The sequence below is a fragment of the Tyto alba genome, unplaced genomic scaffold (genome assembly GCF_018691265.1).
Source record: "Tyto alba isolate M040663 unplaced genomic scaffold, T.alba_DEE_v4.0 Super-Scaffold_18, whole genome shotgun sequence".
In the NCBI taxonomy this organism is placed as follows: domain Eukaryota; kingdom Metazoa; phylum Chordata; class Aves; order Strigiformes; family Tytonidae; genus Tyto; species Tyto alba.
In genome coordinates, this window is record NW_024881280.1 from 14,028,664 (window position 1) to 14,049,919 (window position 21,256).

The following is a 21,256-nucleotide window of genomic DNA, read 5'->3' on the forward strand; positions in this document are numbered from 1 at the left end:
ATGGTAAGTTGAAGCAGCTGATATATCAGAACAGAAATTAAAGTTGTACAGGATTTGCTTAGACTACAGACAAGCTGATTTCCTCTGCCAGAAGAAGGAAGACGTGCTCCTTCAGCTTGGACTGGATAATCCTGCTGTCTTCTGTCTACAAGGTCTGGTACATCTCATGATTTGCCATTCTTTGACTTAACCAGAGACGTTTGTCCATATTTCTGCTGAATTTGTTACGTTTTTAGAGTTAAATCAGCTCACAGAAGGATCAAAGGAATACCAGAGCCAGCAGAAAGTAAGCACCAGAGCCATGCAGTCAAAAGCAGGAACTGTTCTCTGTTTCTGGCAGAGTGTAATGCAGTTAATTCACTGCACCTGAGGGATTTGCAGCCTAAGAGCTCATTTGGCCATGTTCTGACTCAGTGGGCAGCTCTTGAGCTTATGGCAGGCTGTGTAGGAGAGGAGACACAGTCTGTTTTGCCAAAGTCTGTTTCAACTATGAGTTATTTAAGATGGCCTGGAAGGTGTTCAGAACAGTTTGAAATCATTGTATCAATTACTTAATCAAAGATGCTTCTATTCTTCACCTATAAGGAAGAAATGTAATGTATAGATATCTAACCTCACTCTTCTAAACAAAGAAAATATTCGTTGATGCTTTATCTTTTTAAGGAAGTGGGATGGTAACAGCTCTGTAAATGGTGTATGTATTGTTTCAAAGAGAAAGGCTGGCTTGTGGTTAAGGTTTGTATCTGTGGAGAGGACTTAAAACTCTAGAATCGAGTGCCTTGGATTCTGATGCAACTGTCGGGCTTTCTGCAAACCATTTATGATTTCTATTCCAATTTCTTGTGTATGAAGAATGAGAAACTTGTCTCGCAAAAGTAATTGTAAGGATAAATTCAGTAAAGAGTGTCAGGTACTTGGATAGCATGATCTTACTGAAGAAAATCCAGTAAGTAATCTCAAAGAGCACCTTTATTAAGCATTTACATGTAGTTCTTTATACATATTTATTAAAGTAACCACATGTCATTTCCAAAACAATCTAGGCAATTTAAGTATGTATTCTTTTCCAATTTGGTGAAAAGTGTATTAAATCACTAAGATCCATTTAAACATTTCCACTTGGGTGTTCATGGACCTTTAATTGCATAAAGGTTGTATGTGATCAGTAGCTCAAAGAGGGCAAAGTTTGTTTCACAGTTTGATAGAAGTACCTTGTTTTTAGAGGCTAACAGTGATAGTAGTACCTTAAGGTACTAAGAGGATTTCACTTTAATTTTTAAGACATCATGTCTGACCTTAATCCTGCTGCTATTGATAGTAGATGACAAATTTGTTTTCCTGTGATCTTTTTGTTTCATTTGAAACTTAATTCTTTTTGGAAAATAACCAATAGGAAATATAAATAATAATAGATCCTGAGAGGTAATTCATGGTTTTCATTCTAACACATCATATCTATATTATGCTTATTTAATGAACTGAAGGAGAATTGAAGTGTTTACTGTTGATGTGCTAAGGAATACAGAACTTGAAATTTTGAACTTCAGATCAGTGGCAAAGCAGATTTACTGAAGAAAGTATGTTGAAAGGCTACATTTTGCACATTCTTGGGCAGGAAAAGCACAAGGTGCACAGGTGGTGCACAGGGCATTGGAAAGGATCCTATTTACTGGACTTCATTGTGATCTGTGTCTCCAAAGGCTGGTTACTGAACAGGGAACTGGCACTGAGGCCAGCTTGCCTGGAGCGACTTCTGTGCGCACTGTACTCTCCAGAGCAGCACGTAGACACCGCATCGCAGGAGTTGTTTCTTGCCGATGCTGTCTTCCTTACCATATCCAGGAATTACTGGTAGTGGAGGGAGGCTGTTGTAACTTGACATATCCAAAAGTGTATTGACAACTATTGCACAAGCTTGGTAATACAAATCAGCAGATCCACATGTCCAGGGAAGTTCTCTGGCAGTGTTTCATTTAGTAAGACACTTGAAGGCGTAGATGATTGAAAGGAGAAAAATTTGGAGAAAGACCCCCTAAGCTAATGTAAGGACATGAAAAAGACTGAAGAAATTTTAAGGATTGCTGTCGTGGCAGATTTGATCCAAGTATTAAGATTTGCAAGAAAATAGCTTAAAAAAAAATGGGTTTGTGATGTTTTCGGCAGTCTTTTAGGTGATTGCAACATTGTCAGTAGTGCTAGCATATATGGGCAAACAATTATAAGAGAGCAAATGAAGATGGCTGGGACTTCATGCCTCATATATGTCTGATGTCGTAACTAGTCACAGTTTTTAGGGGAGCACAGACTTCTGAATTTGCTTATTATCCCCGTGAGTGAAAAAAAAGCATTGTACTTTCCAGCTGGGTAAGATTGCTATGCCATTCAAGAGATAGAGTTCATCAGTCTTTTCATAGGTCACTACATAAAAACTGGGCACCCGTTTAGGGCTCTTCCCCAGATAGTATAATCTAGCCACCAAGCAATCCACCTTTCCCTCACTGTTAGTGTTGGCTTAGTTCTTTGTGATACTCTGCCATTGGACTGACTAAATACAAAACACATTGTTACACTTTAAGTGCCAGAAAGCCCAAAAAGCAAGTGGTATCAATTGGGGGGGGGGGGGGGGGGGGGGGAAATAAAGAATTTCAAAGATCTTACTGCTTTCATCATTTCAGTGTCTGTAAAGACAGGACCTTAGATCTTAATGACTATTTTGAACTTAATACTGTTTGTAAAATCTGGTGATTCAGGTCATAAAATGATACACCATTCAGGGAGCTTTCAGTCACAAAGTTGTCTGTAGGTATGGTATTGAATTTTAGTCTATTTTGAGGTTAAGCTAGTGAAAATTTCTTGAGGTCGCGAAGAGGTTGGGGTTTTTATTTCTGTTGTTTCAAAATCCATAAAGGATTATGAATCCTCTCATAATAAATATTGATTCTTCAGGAAAACCTGTCTACTTTTGAAATTACAGGGTTATTCCTTCAAATTATGCTGGCAGTGACCCTTGTGTAATACTTTGTTTTCAGTAATATTATGAAGATTTAACGACAATATAATTTTCTGTGCAAGTGGAATTTATCTACTTAGATTGGTTATTGATGCACAAAAAGAGATTACAGTTGAGCTCACTTTTATTATGTATTTGGTTCTGCATGGCTGATAAGAACAAAAATAATTAAAGACTCATTCAGTCAAGGGCAAATGGTAGTGAACATACAACAAAGAGAAAACCTTTCGTGGCATTTTTTGACCAAAACTGGATTTTGAACTGTTTCTTTAAAGCTGAATACAAACATCAAAAAGTAATATAAAAGGTGGTGAAAGTCATTTGAAAACAGAGCAAATAAAAAGGTTTTTAAAAGAATATTTTCTGATTAAAATATTAGAATGTTCTCCTCAGAAGGTCTCTGGATTCTTTAAGAATCTTCTTGCTGTCTGGTGCACACAGGTGTACTGTTTCCCTTCGCGTTTCAGAATGGAGAGAAGGACACCCAACCTCATAGTCTGGTGTGCAGGGCACAGGACTGCTGCTTACTGTGCAGATGCAATGAGAATCCAGTTGAATACTTGGAGTAATACTTCCTATTCCTGGGATTGGAACAGACTAAGACTTTGAACTAATTTTTGGGAGTGGGGTGGAGTGTTTCTTTTCCTACCAGTTTGTTTTCTCAACCATCTGTAGATGCTTCAGCTTGCCACGTGGAAAATATATGATGCATTAATAAAGATATAATTTCTTGACCATGGTAGCAGAACACCCTTCAGGGAAAAGAGTAGCTAAAGAAGTCAGAGATCAAGATTAAGCCTCTTAATGAGGTGGCATTATTGCAGTGCTAAACATCTACAAAGCTCCGATGAGAGGTGAAGCAGTTACTAAAAGACAGGCTTATAGTGGAGTAAATGCAGCATCCATCATATTCGGCAAAAGTGATGAGAATTGAACCATGGTGGTGTTCCTAGGTATGCGATTAAAGGATCCAGATGGTTCTTTCATGAAAATAATGTTTCTGCCTGTAGCTTTGTAGGGGTCACCCACATGCTAGGCATGTGAATCTACAGACAGTAGGGATTCCTTGAGAAACCTTATTTTGTAATCCTCTCATTTTTGGATTTGAATTGTAGTGCTGATACTCCCTCTTTTGTCTTGGTTTGTTTTCCTTCTAATTGTATTCACATGGTATTTACACAGTTTTTCTCTCCTATTTGTCCGTTTTTATGAAGACTACAAGGGTGTTGTTGAAATTGCTGTAGCAAAATCTATTCAGCTGGTGCTGGCAGAAATAATTGTATACATCACTTGTGCTTTCAAGTGTTTCAGTGGTAGCAACCAATTATTTCTATCACCAGGTAGCTAGCTAATGGTGGAGAGGTCATTTGTCCTAGAAAGATCTGATCAAATTGCTGTGATTTCTTTGTAATATGTTTGAGGCTTATTTTATTGTAGAATTTTTTCAAACCCTTTAAGTGTACCCTGTGGAGAGTATCAGAGAGATTGTACAGAGTCAGCCATAGTTCACTGAAAATGCAAGTTTAACAAAATGCACTGTTCACAGTTTTTCCTTTGGGGGGGAAAAAATGAAGAAAATATCCAGAGAGCCTGGGTAGCTCCTCATGAAAAATGTCAGTTTAAATCCCAGTACCTAACACTGTAAGTCACGTGCTGCTTTCAGTCCACTTCATTAGTATCACACAGGAAAGAAACACACTCGAAGAATTTTGCCTCTTTCAATCTTAGATCTGTATTACAAAAAATCTGCATGTTTTCCTTCATACATTGTAGCTGTTTATGCACCTTTTATATATGATGAACTAAACTTGTCCTCTGAAGCTCATTAAGTGCCTTTATAGCTTTGCACTACCTTGTTAGCCTTTTTTAATCTGTACGTTGTTCAAATTTGCTAAACTTTTTTTTGACTAGATAAACTTCCACTTTCTCAGATGTTCTTTGTGGGAAGTGATTATGGCTATAAAGACTTAAATATCTAACTTGATTTAAGCACTGTTTGCAGGGGTTTTTTCTTTAAATGGTGCTTACATTGTCTACATTTTCTTCATGTATTTTTAATACTTACATATAGTTGGTGTTTACATTCTTTTTCTGCCTAATAATTCTTGAATGTTCTGAGTTAGGAATTTGAATAAGCAGGAATTTCTGCAATAGCAACATGTGATACTGAGAATATTAATACAGTTTATCAACAGAAGTCCAAACCATGAAATGGGCTCTGCTGCATTTGCTATTTTTAGCAGTGCTTACTTGCTTCAGTTAGCTCCTTTATGAACAAAATATGGACCAAAATTACCAGTGTGGCCAGGATATATAAATACCTGTGGAAAAATATGTAAATGCATCTGAAGGTCTTGCTCTTCCATGCAGTGATACTTTTGAAGGGAAGTTTAGTACTCTTTCTCCAGCCAATTCAAAGGGTATTGGTCTCAGCTGTTGAACACAGCATTATGGCTATTCCCCATGATAGCTGCAGCTAGTAGGTGATGAAAAACTCCTAGCCTACACTGTAGGAATGTGCTTTTTCAATGTGTGTATGGTCTTGTACTGCTGTAGCACTTCCAGATAGTCTCTGAGTGACCATTATCTATGGCCCAAGTATGCCGTAACCAGGAATGCTTACAATGCAGTAGTTTGGAAAGTTCATTAAGCTAACCAAACTGAAGCAAAAGTAAATAAGCGAGAGTTTAAACCATAACCCTGAGATCTGTGCATGAACTTCCCTTAATTTCTAAATTCTATAGGTTAAGTTTCAAAATCAGTGTGTTAAAGAGATATTACAGGTTTTCTAGTCTGTATAGGTTCTTAGACTATAGGTTCTTAATACCCCAGTTCCTTGAAACCTTTCAGTAGACATTGAGCAATCTAAGTCTTATGATGTGATCTCAACCTCTTGGGGAGAACTGTGGGCAGTGAAAGTTCTTGTTTTAGTAGAAATTTTTCTGCTCCTACCCTATCCACCCCCTGTGTATTATTCACATTGCTATCCATTTTCCTTAAACAACAGTAGGATCAAGAAACTAAGTAATGTAGTTAATGTGAGACAGTGAGATCTGTGATAACCATAATTTCCAAGAGAGATTGATTCCACAGTCAGCTGCACAGACACGTGTGATGGGATAGATGTGTTTTGGGTTTGTTTTTTTTGGTTTGTTTATTCGCTGAACTCATCTGAGAATTTAATTTGTTTATTTAAAGCCTGCCTTATGTTCTGAAGCATTCTTCTTCTGATCCAAGCATTTCTTGCAATGGTATATTGCTCTATATGAAAAGCCCCTCTTTTTTTCTTGGTTTTTTTTTTTTTTTTTTAGCAATGCTACTTCAGCTGTGAGGTTGTTAGAGATCAACAGAAGTCACAGAATCTCTTTTGGAAATGAGATGGTTGCCATGACAATGCTCCCAGCTGCTTCTTGTCCCAGATGAGAAAATCATTTTTAGACTCCTATATTACAAGGTTAGGCTACAATGTTTTAAAATATACAGTATACTTAATTGATTCAAATCAAAGATCAGCACATTGTTTGGTTAAAATCTTTTGGATGATAATTAGCTAAAATTGTTCAGTCAAATATTTGTGCAGGTACTTATAAAATATCCTTTGCTATTTGTTTTTGATCAAATACTTGAGGTAAAACTGGTGCATTGAGATGGAAAATATTTAAATTTTACTGATTTTCCTAAATGTCTTTTTTGTAGTTAAAATTATCCTGAAAGCTGACTGATATCTAGTATAAGTAGTATTTAAAATATGACTCTGAGTTTGAATCATATTTTGAAATATGCCAAATCTGGATCAAACCTGAAATGCTAGATACTTTTAAGGTTTATTATCTCTGAAGTCCAGACAGCTGATGATAGAAGCATTAGTCATTTTGGTGGTCTCCAGTCAATCTCACTCTGAGCGGGATTATCACCAGCACTGGTTCAGTTCAGTCATGCTGTGTCTAGCTAGTATTAAAAACCTCCAAGCATGGAGGTTTCACAGCCCATCTGGGAAAGCTGTTCCCATGCTGCACTACTCCTGGTGAACAAGCTCTCCCAAACGTCAAATTTGAACCTCTCGAGTCACAGGTTGTGCTCATTGCCCATGTTAGACTATGCAATTAATCATGGTAAACACAAAAGCCTGGTGAGATTCAGATGAATAGTGACAGGCAAAGGAGCCCTAGTTAACCTAATCAGTGAAAACTGGAAGACACGGACTTGACTGCTCCTAAGACTACCACAGGAGAGTGATTAGACCATTGTCCCTGATGGGAAACACAAAGAAACTCTCCCAGGACTACTTGAAGAGTGAAGTATTGCCTACAGGGGACTCACTATGGAATGCAGGGGGAATGACACTTTGGAATTGTTTAAAGGTTATTATGGGATTCTTTTAATGGGCTCTGGGAAACTTTCTATGGAATGTTTAGAGAAAAGACCAAAGGTTGGGAAAGGGAGGATTCTGTATAGAGGGAGAAGCAACCCTGGTTTGATTTCTTCTTCACCAGTCGATGCTGAATGCTTTTCGTCACCTTATCACTCCCCAGTTTTTGTAGTTCTCTTACTTTCTGGGTTTTTAAATGTAGCTCACTGTTCCTTATTTATCTTAGTTTTTCTCCTTTTTAAAAGATAGGCCTCTGCTATGCCCACTGAAGTACTCTGGGACCTCCATGACTTCTAAAAGGTAATTATAAATGGTTTAGAGAGGACTTTTCCTCATTCATAAGGTGCCTGTGGAATTTAACCTGTCCTTATCGCTTTGAAAATACAAAACTTCGTCAGTGTCTTTGAGATGTTTTTCGCATAATCTGGCCTCTAGTCTTACTCCATCATTACAATTAATTTCATTAAGTATCTGATCACATTTTATAAAGTCTGCAGTAAAAAAAGGCATCAAATCTGCACCATTTACCCTCCTCCCCCATTAAATAATGGATTTTTGGTTTTTACTTTTTATTTCCAATTCATTTGCAGAATATTTGTCTATTTTTTATGTCCCTTGCTAATGATAACCTTTTTAATTTTAACCTCTAATTTTATTCTAGCCTGTTATTGTGTAATTCCTATATAGTTACTCAGTAAATTGTCCTTTTATTCCACTCATTTGCAGAACTTCATTCTGACTTTCAAATTTTTAAGGAACTCTTGAACCAAACCTCTTGAACTTTTAGTATAGTTCTTATCTTTCTTAATCAGAAATAGTTTGTCACTTCTTGTTCATTATAGTACCTTTTATTAATTGCTAGCCCCCTTAAAGAGCCTTTCTCTCTGAGACTCTTGGCAAGAGAGGATAGAAAATAGTTGCCTGAATTTCTTGGTCTGCTTTTGTTTGTTTGTTTTTAAATATATTGTCCTTACAATGCTGTACATACTTTTCCTTTCCTCAGAATCAAAATTTTTACCATATTAACATAGGTGCCACCTAAATTGCATTTCACACAAATTCTCTCCAACAGTTTTCACCTGCAATTTCTACCACCTTTAGAATAAAAATGTAATATACAAGATGTGTTCTATCATACTCTTTTCTAAAGCTACCTGAGTAACTTAAGTTTTTCATTACCACTAGTCCTATCTGTCAGCTAACCAGTTATTTTCCAGTGTCTTCCATGATGATGGATTTGGATGTATTTTTCAAGTTAGGTCCTACTTCAGTGTTTTTGTTAAAGTGAACCCTTTTCAATTAAGTTTCTACACCTTTAGAATTTAGTGTGTGGTTCAGCAGGAAGACATGAAGAGTGTGTTTTTAGTGTTTACTTCAGACCCTGGAATATTTTCATAAAGAAATAGAAAAAAAAAAGTTGCTGAACATTTGAAAAGTAAAATGTTTCTAAGAGGGAAGCTTTTCTTTTGCTTTACATTCATTCAAAAATATATACCTTGGTTCATTTCCCAAATAATGGTTCATCTCACAAATAATGAATGTGTAAAAAGAGATTTAGAAGCTGTGTTGAAAATAGTCTTATGTGCAATGTGTTTGAGCAGTCAATAACTGCTTTCCGCGTTGTCAGACAAAACACGCATTTCATATGCCATTGCCAGCTCAGAAGTTCAAGAACAAGTAAAAACTGTTAGGAACACTTTTTTCTGTTACTGATCCTATACAAAGATAGGAAAGTGCATTTAGTCAAGGTTGCAAAGTAATTCAAAGTCATTCATCGTTGCAGAAGTATTTCTGTGGCCTGGTTCTGTTGTTTGGGCTTTTGTGTTTTGTTTTGTTTCATTTTTTTCCCAAAGCAATTGCTTGTGCTGTGCACCCATAAAACACAAACCCATAAAATCAGGAAAGATACTCAGTGAGCCCTTTTTTACATTTTATGTGTTTTGCCTTGTCAGAACTTTGTCTCTTAAGTTCCTTAGTATGCTGAACAAGTTTATTGCATGAAAGTTAGCATTTTTACATGTTTCTGGAAATAATACAAAGTCATAAATCACCCATCTCAAGCCCTTTGAAGGCCCTGGATATGCAAGTTGCTAGTCTGTGTCAAAGCTTTTCCCATAATGGCGGGAGATGTCTTGGGCATAGCGATCACAAAATGATAGGGATTTTGATGCTCAGAGAAGTAAGAAAAGGGGTCAGCAGAAGTGCCACCTTGGACTTCGGGAATGTAGACTTTGGCCTGTTTAGGAGACTCGTTGACAGAGTCTGTTAGGATGCATTCCTGAAGGGCAAAGGAGTCCAGGAAGGTTGGACATTCGTCCAAGAAGGAAATCTTAAAAGCACAAGAGCAGGCCCTCCCCATGTGCTGAAAGGCAAGCCCATGGGGAAGAAGATCAGTCTGGCTAAACAGAAAGCTTTGGCTGGAACTCAGGAGGGAAAAAAAAAAAAAAAACAAAAAACAACAAAGATTGTTTATGACTTTTGGAAGAAGGGGCAGACAACTCAGAAGGACTACAAGGATGTTGTGAAGTTGTTCAGGGACAAAAATAGAAGGGCCAAAGCCCAACTAGAACTCAATCTGTCTAATTCTGTAAAAGACAAAAATATTTCTATAAATACATTAGCAACAAAAGGAGGGCTAAGGAGAATTTACATCCTTTATTGGATGTGGGGGGAAACACAGTGACAAAGGCTGAGGTACTTAATGCCTTCTTTGCCTCAGTCTTTAATAGTAAGATCAGTTGTTCTCTGAGTACCCAACCCCCTGAGCTAAAAGACAAGGAGCGGATGAAGCCCCCATAATCCGAGGGGAGATGATTAGCGACCTGCTACACCACTTAGACACACACCGGTCTATGGGGCGCACCCAAGCATACTGAGGGAGCTGACGGAAACCAAGCCACTTTCCATCTTTTATCAGCAGTCCTGGCTAACGGCCGAGGTCCCAACTGACTGGAGGTTAGCAAATGTGACGCCGATCTACAAGAAGGGCAGGAAGGAGGATCTAGGGAGCTACAGGCCCATCGGTCTGGCCTCAGTGCCAGCGAAGGTTATGGAGCAAATCATCTTGTCATCACATGGCATGTACAGGACAACCGGGTGATCAGGCCCAGTCAGCATGGATTTATGAAAGGCAGGTCCTGCTTGACTAACCTGATCTCCTATGACAAGATGACACTTAGTTGATGAAGGAAAGGCTGTGGATGTTGTTTACTTTAGTAAAGCCTTTGACACTGTTTCCCACAGTGTTCTCCTGGAGAAACTGTCTGCACATGGCTTGGACAGTTGTACTCTTTGCTGAGGAAAAAAACTGGCTGGCTGGGCCTGAAAAGTTGTGTTGAATGGAGTTAAATCCATTTGGTGGCCAGTCACAAGTGGTGTTCCCCAGGGCTCAGTACTGGGGCCAGTTCTGTTTAATCTCTTTATCAACAATCTGGACGTGGGGGTGGAGTGCACCCTCAGTAAATTTGCAGATGACACCAAGCTGGGCAGGAGCAGTGATCTGCCTGAGGGTAGGAAGGCTCTACAGAGGGATCTGGGCAGGCTGGATCAATGGGCCAAGGCCAATTGTTTGAGGTTAAACAAGGCTCAGTGCTGGGTCCTGCACTTGGGTCACAAGCTGGTGAAGGGTCTAGAGGACAAGTCTTATGAGGAGCGGCTGAGGGAACTGGGGCTGTTTAGCCTGGAGCAAAGGAGGCTGAGGGGAGACCTTACCGTTCTCTATAACTACCTGAAAGAAGTTGTAGGAAGGTGGGTGTCAGTGTCTTTTCCCAAGTAACAAGTGATAGAATGAGAGGAAACAGCCTCAAGTTGCACCAAGGGAGGTTTAGATTGGATATCAGGAAAACCTTCTTCACAGAAAGGGTTGTGGAGCATTGGAACAGGCTGCCCAGGGAAGTGGTTGAGTCACCACCCCTGGAGGTATTTAAAAGGTGTGTAGATGTGGCACTTAGGGACAGGGTTTAGTGGGGGACTTGGCAGCGTTAGGTTCATGGTTGGACTGGATGATCTTAAAGGTATTTTCCAACCTAAACAGTTCTATGATTCTGTATTTACTGACATAATAATCCAGACTACTAAAGTTAAATTGACACTACTTTGCTCTTGCTAGAACTGATGGCTTCATGATATGGGTTAGATATGGATATTTTTCATGTCCGTTACACAGAGAGTCTGATTGATCAGTTGCAATATAGTATCCTGATTGCCTTTGCAACTAACTTCAGAGCTGGATGCAGTTAGTAAATTGATCAATCTCAGTCAATTTTTTCTTTTGCAAGGGTGTGCCTTGAGTTATTAAAATAAAGAGAACTTGTAAAGAAACTTTCCACATAAGAGAGGCTGCATTGCAAAAATTCAAATGAACGCTTGCCAGTTAGGCTGAGCAGAATCAGAGGGATAGTTAAAACTTCAGCATATTGTAGAGAAGGAATATGTGGTCATTGGGGTGAGAAACTAAGTATCTTGATTAACATGGCTAATAAGTTATTATAATAATGCATTATTTTGAAATCTGTATACAACCAAACCATGCCTATGTAAAGAAGTCCTACCTTGAGATCATTGTATAATTTTCAGGGCTGAAATACTTGATCAAGAGCAGAGAGATGTGTAATGATTTCCATTGTTTTTCAAAGTTTTAATCTACAGAAATAGATGCCTTTCTGAGCATGAGTGGATGAATGCTGTTGCCCTTTCTTCTGTCTTCTAATTAAATGCTTCCCATGTCACTTCTGCTCTGCCAACTCCGATGAAAGTTTGGAAATCAACAAAGAGAAGCAAACATCAAGAAGAATGGGAAGATGGGGGAGGAGATAAACAGTGATGGAAAACGTAGACATCAAAGGCACAAAACAAAGGTACCCCAATTTATATCATGGTGACATGAGACCTATCAATAAATACCAGTGAAGTCAATGATATTTTCTAGAGTGTATCAATATGGGCAGAATGGAAAGGTACCTTCTTCTGCCCTTTCTTAGCATACTATTTCAGCAGGATCTGTATCTGTTCAAAGAACTTTTATTATTTCATAAGCTACAATTTTCTATTTTCACTATTTTCATGCCTTAACTAAGGTTTATAAAGCTTGGTACTAACCAGAAATTATGTATGTCAAACATACAGATATCATAAATCCCCTGAGATGCATAATGCTAAAAGTGGAGAGACTGTGTTCTTAAACTTTTCCCTGTAGCTCTGCTACTGACCAGTGTCAGGGAAGAGATACTGTTCTGACTTCCTGTGGCCATCCTCATGTATAATAAAGCACTGCTTGTACTTTAAAAATGAAGAGAGATATCACTGAATTTTAAATGTTACAAGCAAATCTTCCCAAAAACATTTACTATATGTATTTATTTAATTGTCCATGAACTACAAATCCTCACATGTTGTGCTTTAACTGAGGGTGAATTATAGAAGAACAGAAATTATGGATAGTGCAAATCCTCAAGCAGATCTTGTACAGAATTTAGATGCTCCATTAATTTTAATTGTGGCTTGTTTCAGGGATGGAATCTGATCAAAGTGGGTTGCAAACTGGATCAAAGAGCACAAAAAATGTAGGTGTTGAATCCTCTTGAAAAGGGTAAATTCTGGATTAGAGATCATCTAAAGGCCATGCAGATAGACAGTCCAACTTTCAGATATATAGCAACAATTAATGCATTACAGTTTTCATCTGAATTAATGTCAATTAAATCTTGTTGATCCAAATAAACTAAAATAGAAACCTGTTGACCTGCTTCCCTCCCCCCCCCCCTTTTTAAAGCTCTGAGACACCGCTTCTGATTCATTCGCATTAAAACATGAAGTAACAAGGTTTTTATGGTTGGTTTATTCCTAATACTTAAAAATCAGGTTCTCTATATGCAATTTTAAATATGACTAGCAGTATAGCATCCAGTTAATTCACTCATGCAAAATGACACAGTAAATTTGAGAATCTGCCTGTGTGTATTTAAGCAACATAAGTAATTTTCTTAGCTAAAACCTCTTCATGGTTTTCGATCACTGTGTCTATTTTTTAATCAAGGAAATTTAGTTTAGTTACTATGTTGTTTTAATCCTTATGGAAGAACTTTGTACTTTGTAATTCATACATACTTACTTGCAGGTGTAATATGTCAGAGCGAAGTCCACCAGAGTAAGTGCACAGTGTGAAATAATGAAGATGCAATTTTGCTGCATTTGAGATAGCATGTTGGAGCTGATTTATTCACCTGGACTTAAGTAGCAGGCAAAGTGCAACTGTAGAGTATGAGGTCATTCGTTTTTACACATTTTTCTTTGCCAAGCTTCACTTGAAAGAGGTAAGGTGCCTGCCTAGTGCTGTTTTCCTCAGTTGCTATGTTAATAATTTATAATACCAAGTTCTCTTCTGGAATTAAATGGATCTGTAAATCATTTCAATGTGTAAATATGAGGGAAGAAAAAAGACTGGTTCACTCAAAAATGGTAAAAGAAAAACAAAACAGCTGAAAAATTAACTCCAGATCCAAGTACAGATTTCCTAAAGTTTCGTGAGGCTTGTGGGTTTGGTTTTGATTTTAAGTTATTTATAATATAATAATAATAACAATAATAGAAGCTTTCAGGGGAAAGGATACATTACAGTGAGAAATGCAGGCACAGCAGAACTTAAATGCTCTAAGGAAAACCCTGTGCCAAATTTCCTGGAAGGTAATTTTCCAGTTCATTATGATCCCGATGACAAATGACCAGTTTTGCATAAAATAACAAATCGCATGTTAATAGTGAATCAGAATTATTACTGAATAGTTTCAGATACAGTAGAAAATTCTGTTTTGCTGGTTTTCTGTATGCTAGGTATAAAAATTAACTCTCAAACCTAAAGTTTATTACAATGATTTATCTTGGACATTTAAAAAAAAACGTGCTGAATATTTTTTCACTCTGGAAAACTGCTGAATCTGCTGCTAAGTCATTAGATTTATAAGGAATGTGGCTCTGTTGCAACATAAACCACTGTGGAGAAGGGTACTGGCCTCTGTAGACTGTGTGCTGACGCTGGCAGGAAATAAGCTCTGAACAGTGAGCTGCTTGCTACATCTATTTTCTGCCACTCATCAAAGCCACTGTGGGGAGCTCAGTCCTTAAAATAAAATGAAAAAAAAAAATGAAAAGAGTTTGGCTTAAGTCTAAGTAATTGTGTCCTTTGAGAGTATAGGAAACATTTGTTATCCTGATTCAGTCTAAGCTGTCGTTGATACAGAAGTTCCTCTTCAGTCAAGCTGGGATTTGCCTAAGTGAGGACCCCAGAATTTAGTTCAGTAACAGCCTAAGCCTTCTTGCTATGTTAGATGGAGGGTTGCTAGACATGTAACCCCAAAATGAGGCTCAAAACTGTTTAGATTTAATATAGTGAACCCTTGTGGGGTTTGAAGAAGCTGAAGAAGAGTTCTTTTTGCTTTATTTATTGAACATGTTTTTTTTTTTAAAGCTGATTTAAACCTGTGACCTATTATGTAAAGCTGTAGATTGAAATTCATAACAAACGTAGTCCAGATGTGCTGAAGTGAATTCTTCAGTGCATGGAAATATTCCCAGCACTTGGAAAGTCATATCTCTGAGAACGGTTTGAATTACAGTCATCAGAGTCAATTTATTGTTTCTGACAGTTTGACCATTGCTGCCTCTATTTCGCTACAGTTTGGACTTGAGGAATAAGCAAAATTCGGTTCTGATAAATACAAGATGTGCTTTTTCTTTGTCACTACATTACTTTATGTGGCTTTTTGTCACACACAAAATTACATTATGTTTCATTGCCCAGCATGGCACAGGGTGACAGATGTGAGAGACATTCTAAGTGTTGCAGCACAGTGCTCTGTGTCAGAGGAATGACCAGGCAGAAATAGGGTGTGAGGAAAAGAAGAGGTCCCTGAAAGATGGGAGAAGCCAATTTTTGGCAGAGGCTTACTATATTGAAGCTAAGTATTTCAATACCTTTCTCCTTCAGGACTTTCATACTAAAAGTTGTAAATCTTTACATTTCCAATTCCAGTCTGTGTAACAGTTCTGAATTGCTGCAGGAGGACTGACTTGGAAGGAAGATGCTGTTGACGAGCTCAGTGGGATTTATTCTGTTCTTACTCTCTCATTGCGTTGTGTCAGTGAGCACCAAAGAGGCAGTGGTCTTGGCTAATGCCCACCTTCTACCCCAAAGAGGCTATGAGAGACTGGGTAACGCCAATGAAAAAGGTACTCGTGAAGACAGTGAGTGATCTGGATGCATGCTGTGTTTTATTTTATTGCTTTGCTGTAACATTTTCAGCCAGCGTGTCTGAAAGTTAGCCCTGCAAAAATACTTTTCAATGTGAACATATCCTGCCCCAAAGTCCAAAATCTTTAAAAGCCTTGCTTAGCTGCCATCTAATTCAGAAGAAATTAACAGTATTTTTATAAAAAAAAAATATTTTATGGCATTTGAAGACTTATTCTTGGGACAGTTATATCTAGATTACATCTGACACCTCAGTACCTAAATTCCATTGGTACCTATAACTGAGGCATCCCTCTGCCTAGCTAGCTTGCAAGGTCTGGACCTTAGGTCTTGTAATACATTAGGTTTTATAATACATAATTAGGTTTTCTAATACATTTGCCAGAGTAGATCCCACATAAAATATACACAAAAAAGAGTAGTGGGATTGATTCATTTTCCTCCTCTGACTGATGGCACTTGAGGTCTTATAAAATTCACTTTCCAAGTGAATCCTGTAACAACAACCTAAATGATTTTCTCATTATCTGTTGATAGAGTTTGTTGTATTTTGCATGAATAATATTCACTGAGAAGGGCAAATATAAATGTCACTGTATATATTGCTGTCTTGGACATCACTATATAAATCGCTTAAATAATCAGTCTATAAAATCATGGGATCAGGTTTGGAGTCAGGCGATGTCTACTAGGGGGATGTTCTAACTGCTGGGGTACAGAGTCATGTACAGAGTTCTGCTTTTTCGGGATATTTAATAATACCATGCAGATAGTATTGAGATTTAAAATACTCTATTAGTGTCTGTGGATTTTATTAGGCAATGAAAGGCATAAAAGTAAGACCTTGGAAAGCCTATATACTCCTGTAAATCTGTCCTGAGTGGCTTAGAAGTACCAATAATCTTTTAAATATCAAATATAAAAGACTATATTTAACACAGTACTGTTACGATGAATAATACTATTTAAAAGGTTTAGTCCATCTGGACTTCTACAAAGCCTATGATACAATACTTCATACAATATTAAATCAGAGGAGGCAGGATTACATTATAATTTCAGTAGAAATTGAAAAGAAAATGACAGTGACTTGAGTAGAAAAGTAATCCATAAAGTCAAGGTGAGACTGGAAGTATTTGCTTATAAGTGATCTTTTCAGTATTCTTATTAAATATAGTGATGCAAAAATATGAATATGCTGATAAAATGTAATGATAACATGAAGTAGAGAAATGCCAATACAAAAAATCAGACTATTACACAGAAAAAAAAAAAAAATCATATGTTCTTAAGTAATACCATTGGGATGAAAAATAAGGTACAAAATTATAGGTTTTACTGTAAGGTGAGGACCTTACCAGTTATAAAGATCCAAAGGCCAGACTCTAGATTAAAGGAAACTAAGCAATACAAATGCAATCATAGAATATATCAACAGATATTTTTCAATAAGACTTGGGAAGAATCAGTGGCACTATATAAGGCCATCTGCAATACTGTGCAAATTTTACCAACATTCTAGGAGATTCATTTGCAGTGAAGAGGTGCAGAAAAGCTACTAAGATAATTAAGGAACAGAAGAATTATCTTGAATTAAATAATAAAAAGAACTATTTAACCTAACAGAATTTACCCTAACAAAACAAAGGCTGATTAAAAATATAGTTGTCCTCATGGTACATCAGGGCTTATCACCCAGGAAGAAGCACTATTTAACTAAAGGACAACATGACACAAGGAAGAAAAAGATGGACAGTGGACAGTGATAAAATTAGACTAGGAACCAGTTGAGTATTTCCAAGAGTAGTGACAGTTTCTGAAGTCTACAATGCTTTCCAGTTGGAAGAGAAGAAATGTAATAATTCTTTGAAGAAGACTGCATGATATAATTCCCTACAGGACCAGTAGTAGATAAAATAGTCACTCATGGTCCCTTTCTCCTTCCAGAAAGTTGGGGTGCTCTTTTTTTTTTTTTTTACACTAACCAAACTGTTCAGTGTACTTTTTTTCTGTTGGTCTCAACACCATACAATGAGATTAACTCTTTTCAGGCTCTGTTTGTGTGTTCAGGAAAAGAAAAGCAATGTGGTCAGTAAAAGGGACGGCAGAGGTTCTCTGGTCAGTGTTTTGGACAGAGGAGAGTTTTTTCTGAGCTTTTATTTTAAATTTTTATCTTTGGAAATATTTTTCCTTAATCATTTTTTGCAAATTTTTGAAAAAAAAAATAGGACATCTTGCCATAGTTTTCCTGAATTATCCCAGTTTCACAGACGAAAAACTTAAGTTCTAAATACAGTATCTAAATTCCTATCAGTCATTGTCAGGACAGAACATAGGATTTCATAGATCTGAAAACTGTCATTTTACATCACAGGTGGTCTTGTAGGAATTTTTATCATAGAGATACTAAAACTGTCAGGTTTTTATTAAATATAAATTGCACATATTCCATAGTATAATGACATAATGACATGCCTTTCAACTATATGGAAAAGTGAGTGATTTCAATTCATAAATGTGTTTCTGAGTAATGGAACAGACATTGAATAGCATCCTTCTCTACAGAAGGAATCTTTTATATATGAATTCATACATACATAAATGTATATTTAAATTATATCCTGGCTCTTAGAAGTCTCACAATCAATTGTAAAAAGCAGAGTATTGTGCCTTAGTCTCAGAAACACTTGATACTATACTACAGCAAGAAGTTACCTTATAAGCAAGTTACATTTAAAAAACACAGTATATATATTTCAGCCCAACAGAGAGGGTCATCTCAAGGATTATATGCCATTTTTATCACCCCCTGAGTCTACTGGATAAGCAATAAGTGGAAAAGCACTTTCACCTACTTTCCTGATATTGGTATTCAGCACTGCACAGCACTGTAGTTCCACCTGCAAATCAGTGGTAAGATTTAGCCTGGAGTTTGAATCATGAGAACTGTTCCTAAGAAAATCCTCAGATGTTTATAAGTTTTGTATTAGCAATAAATGTGCTTTAATATCTCACTTTTATAAATGAACACATGGCATAGTTATTGGAATTTGATGCAAGGATGTTATAGATGCCTGAAGCATAAATTGGTTAAAGAGAAATTAGATTTATTTGTTGAGGATAAGGCTAGCTCTAGTAATTAAACACAATGGTCCAACACAGGGCACAGGGAATTGCAAACTTTCCGACTACTCAAACTGCAAGAGTGCAGGAGGAAAAGGAATGGTCTGTACATAACTTTTAGCTTTTCATCTACATTTCTGCCATAAATGCAAAATCACTTTAGCTGCCCACCAGCTGGGATAAAGTCAGAGTGGGCTTCCAGTCCAAAAGCAATTGTTTACTCGCTCTGAATGACAGAATTCAATATTGAAAATTTACTATTTGAACTGAAATTTACTTTAAAACTTCTTTTTTTTTCCTTCTCAGACTATCCAAGGGATTGTTTTGAGATTTTTCAGCGCTCCAACGGAAATTCCAGAGATGGTCTTTACATCATCCAGCCAAAGGAGGACCCAATTGTTGTCTCTTGTAACATGCAGGATGGTGGCTGGACAGTAATCCAGCACATTACAGCCAATAGTACTGTCGACTTTGATAGGACCTGGCAGGATTACAAGTATGGATTTGGCTCTGTTCATGACAACCACTGGTTAGGAAATGAATATATGCATCAGTTAACTAGCAGCTCTGTGCAATACATACTTGGAGTTAAACTTGTAAACCTAAATGCTGAAATCAAGTGGGGACAGTATGAACCATTTCTTATTGAAGATGAAGAATCTCAATACCGAATCAGGGTTGGTCTATACAAAGGCAACGCCACTGATGCTCTGACCCTGGACACAGAAGCTTATCTCCATGACAATCAGAAGTTCACCACCAAGGACAGAGACAATGACAATTTTTTTCAGAATTGTGCTAAACTGGAACACAATGGCATTCCTGGGGGAGGCTGGTGGTACGATGCCTGTGCTGGAGCAAATCTAAATCGTAGGAACGTGATATACTGGCAAAAAGACTGCAACAAGCAACGCATGTGCAAGTTTGCATGGATGATGATCAAACCCATTGACCACAGCCTGTCAATTCCAACCAAGCCCTGTCCATGTCAGAAAGTTGAACTGTAGATATGGCACGCGTACTTTGAAAGGAACATGGATTTTTCGTCCAGTGACTGAAGTGAACTCACACTGATTAAATAATCACAATAAGTAATCATGATTGAAAATTTAATTTGGGCCTCTGCAGGGGCTTTATGATAGCGTATCATCCAGGACTGGACCAGGACATAGACATCTACCAACCACACAAGTGAGAAGAAGTTACTGTCAAAAACCGAGGCCTCTACCAGAAGATTTAAATAACTAATTTTATAGTATTTTAGCTGTAAGAGGAGTCAGATATGAAATCCAGGATATGATGTCTTGTACAAGATATACATGAATATACATTCATTTCAGAAGGCTTTTCTCCAGTATGAATGTTCGTGATTGATCTCCTATAATTGCACATCTTCACATATCATGCAGGAAGGAAACTTCCAGTGAAGCACCTACGTTTACAAAATGCATATTGGAGTATTGTGTACCATAGGACAGCACCAGGACTTTCCTTTTTACCTTTAGTGAACAGTATTTTACTATATAAAATTGGAATTAGCCTCATCTCCCATGGCTTCTTTTCCCCTTCATTGACTCTTCCTTTTATCGCTACTTTTTAATGATCCCACACACAAAGAAGTATTCAGCACAGGTTTCTTCCTTCTTTTTAGAGTACCCACAGCTAATGGGATCATCAGCTTTCCCATTTAAAGCTACTTATCCAAAGCTTACAAGTCGTCTGAATTTTTCCCCAAGAAACTCGGTGAACATATTTTGAAAGATCAAATTGATGTAGTAATTGTTTACTTATTGCTCCATTTTTTTTTTCTGAAAATTACTCCACTTTGTTTACCATGTTTTGACTGTTGCTCCTCCCTGTTCCATGATGTGCTTCAGCTTTCTTTTTTTTTAATACCACCGTGAGAAAAGAAAAGAGCGTTGGCTTTATTTCACATTTGCTAGCTTCAATTGTTTTGGTACCCAACCTTGGCATTGTTTAAACAGTACCTTTTATCTGATTAAAAAATAAAGAGAGAATCTTTAAGATTCGTGATAAGTTCATCTGTTTTAAAGTAATAAATAGGAGGATTTCTGTTTTGATAACCCTGAAGACCTTGTTTTCTTTTACAGCTGTTTGGGTTACTTCACACATTTCTATATCATTGCAATAGCTGAATGACAACTGAAGAATTTTCATTGTTGCATTATACAAAATGTCAGGATAACAACAGAATATCTTGTATGTATTCTTAGATATTTCAGTTACAGAAACTCGACCAACAGATGCTGGAAAACTCCTGCTTTTTAATTTTGAAATAGAATATCATAATTTTCATGAAAATTACTTCACAGAAAATAAATTGTATTGTGTTTTGAGAAGACCACAACTGCCAGGATTCCTTAAGAAGAGAAATTCATTGGGAAGTGGAAAAAACAAGAATGCAATTTTTATTTTTTCACAATGCACTGCAACATTTTCAGAAAGAGATACAGATATGTTATGTGGGTGAGGCCAATATAGCATACAT

General features: G+C 37.2%; 1 protein-coding gene across 1 annotated transcript; it reads left to right on the top strand.

Annotated features, from left to right (window-relative positions):
* The first annotated feature begins 6,447 nt into the window (after window positions 1-6,447).
* On the top strand, window positions 6,448-20,793 carry LOC116959590 (fibrinogen-like protein 1-like protein). Its single transcript, XM_032984719.2, has 6 exons — window positions 6,448-6,464; window positions 7,629-7,679; window positions 12,014-12,235; window positions 13,495-13,690; window positions 15,434-15,602; window positions 19,054-20,793. Exons 5-6 carry the CDS (start codon window positions 15,455-15,457, stop codon window positions 19,752-19,754), a joined length of 849 nt encoding a protein of 282 aa, XP_032840610.1. The 5' UTR covers window positions 6,448-6,464; window positions 7,629-7,679; window positions 12,014-12,235; window positions 13,495-13,690; window positions 15,434-15,454; the 3' UTR covers window positions 19,755-20,793.
* The last annotated feature ends 463 nt before the right edge of the window (window positions 20,794-21,256 follow it).

Coding starts and splice junctions, on each gene's coding strand:
- LOC116959590 (XM_032984719.2), top strand. CDS start 15,455: ATGCTGTTGACGAGCTCAGTGGGATTTATTCTGTTCTTACTCTCTCAT. Junction 15,603..19,053: donor GGGTAACGCCAATGAAAAAG/GTACTCGTGAAG, acceptor TTTCCTTCTCAG/ACTATCCAAGGGATTGTTTT.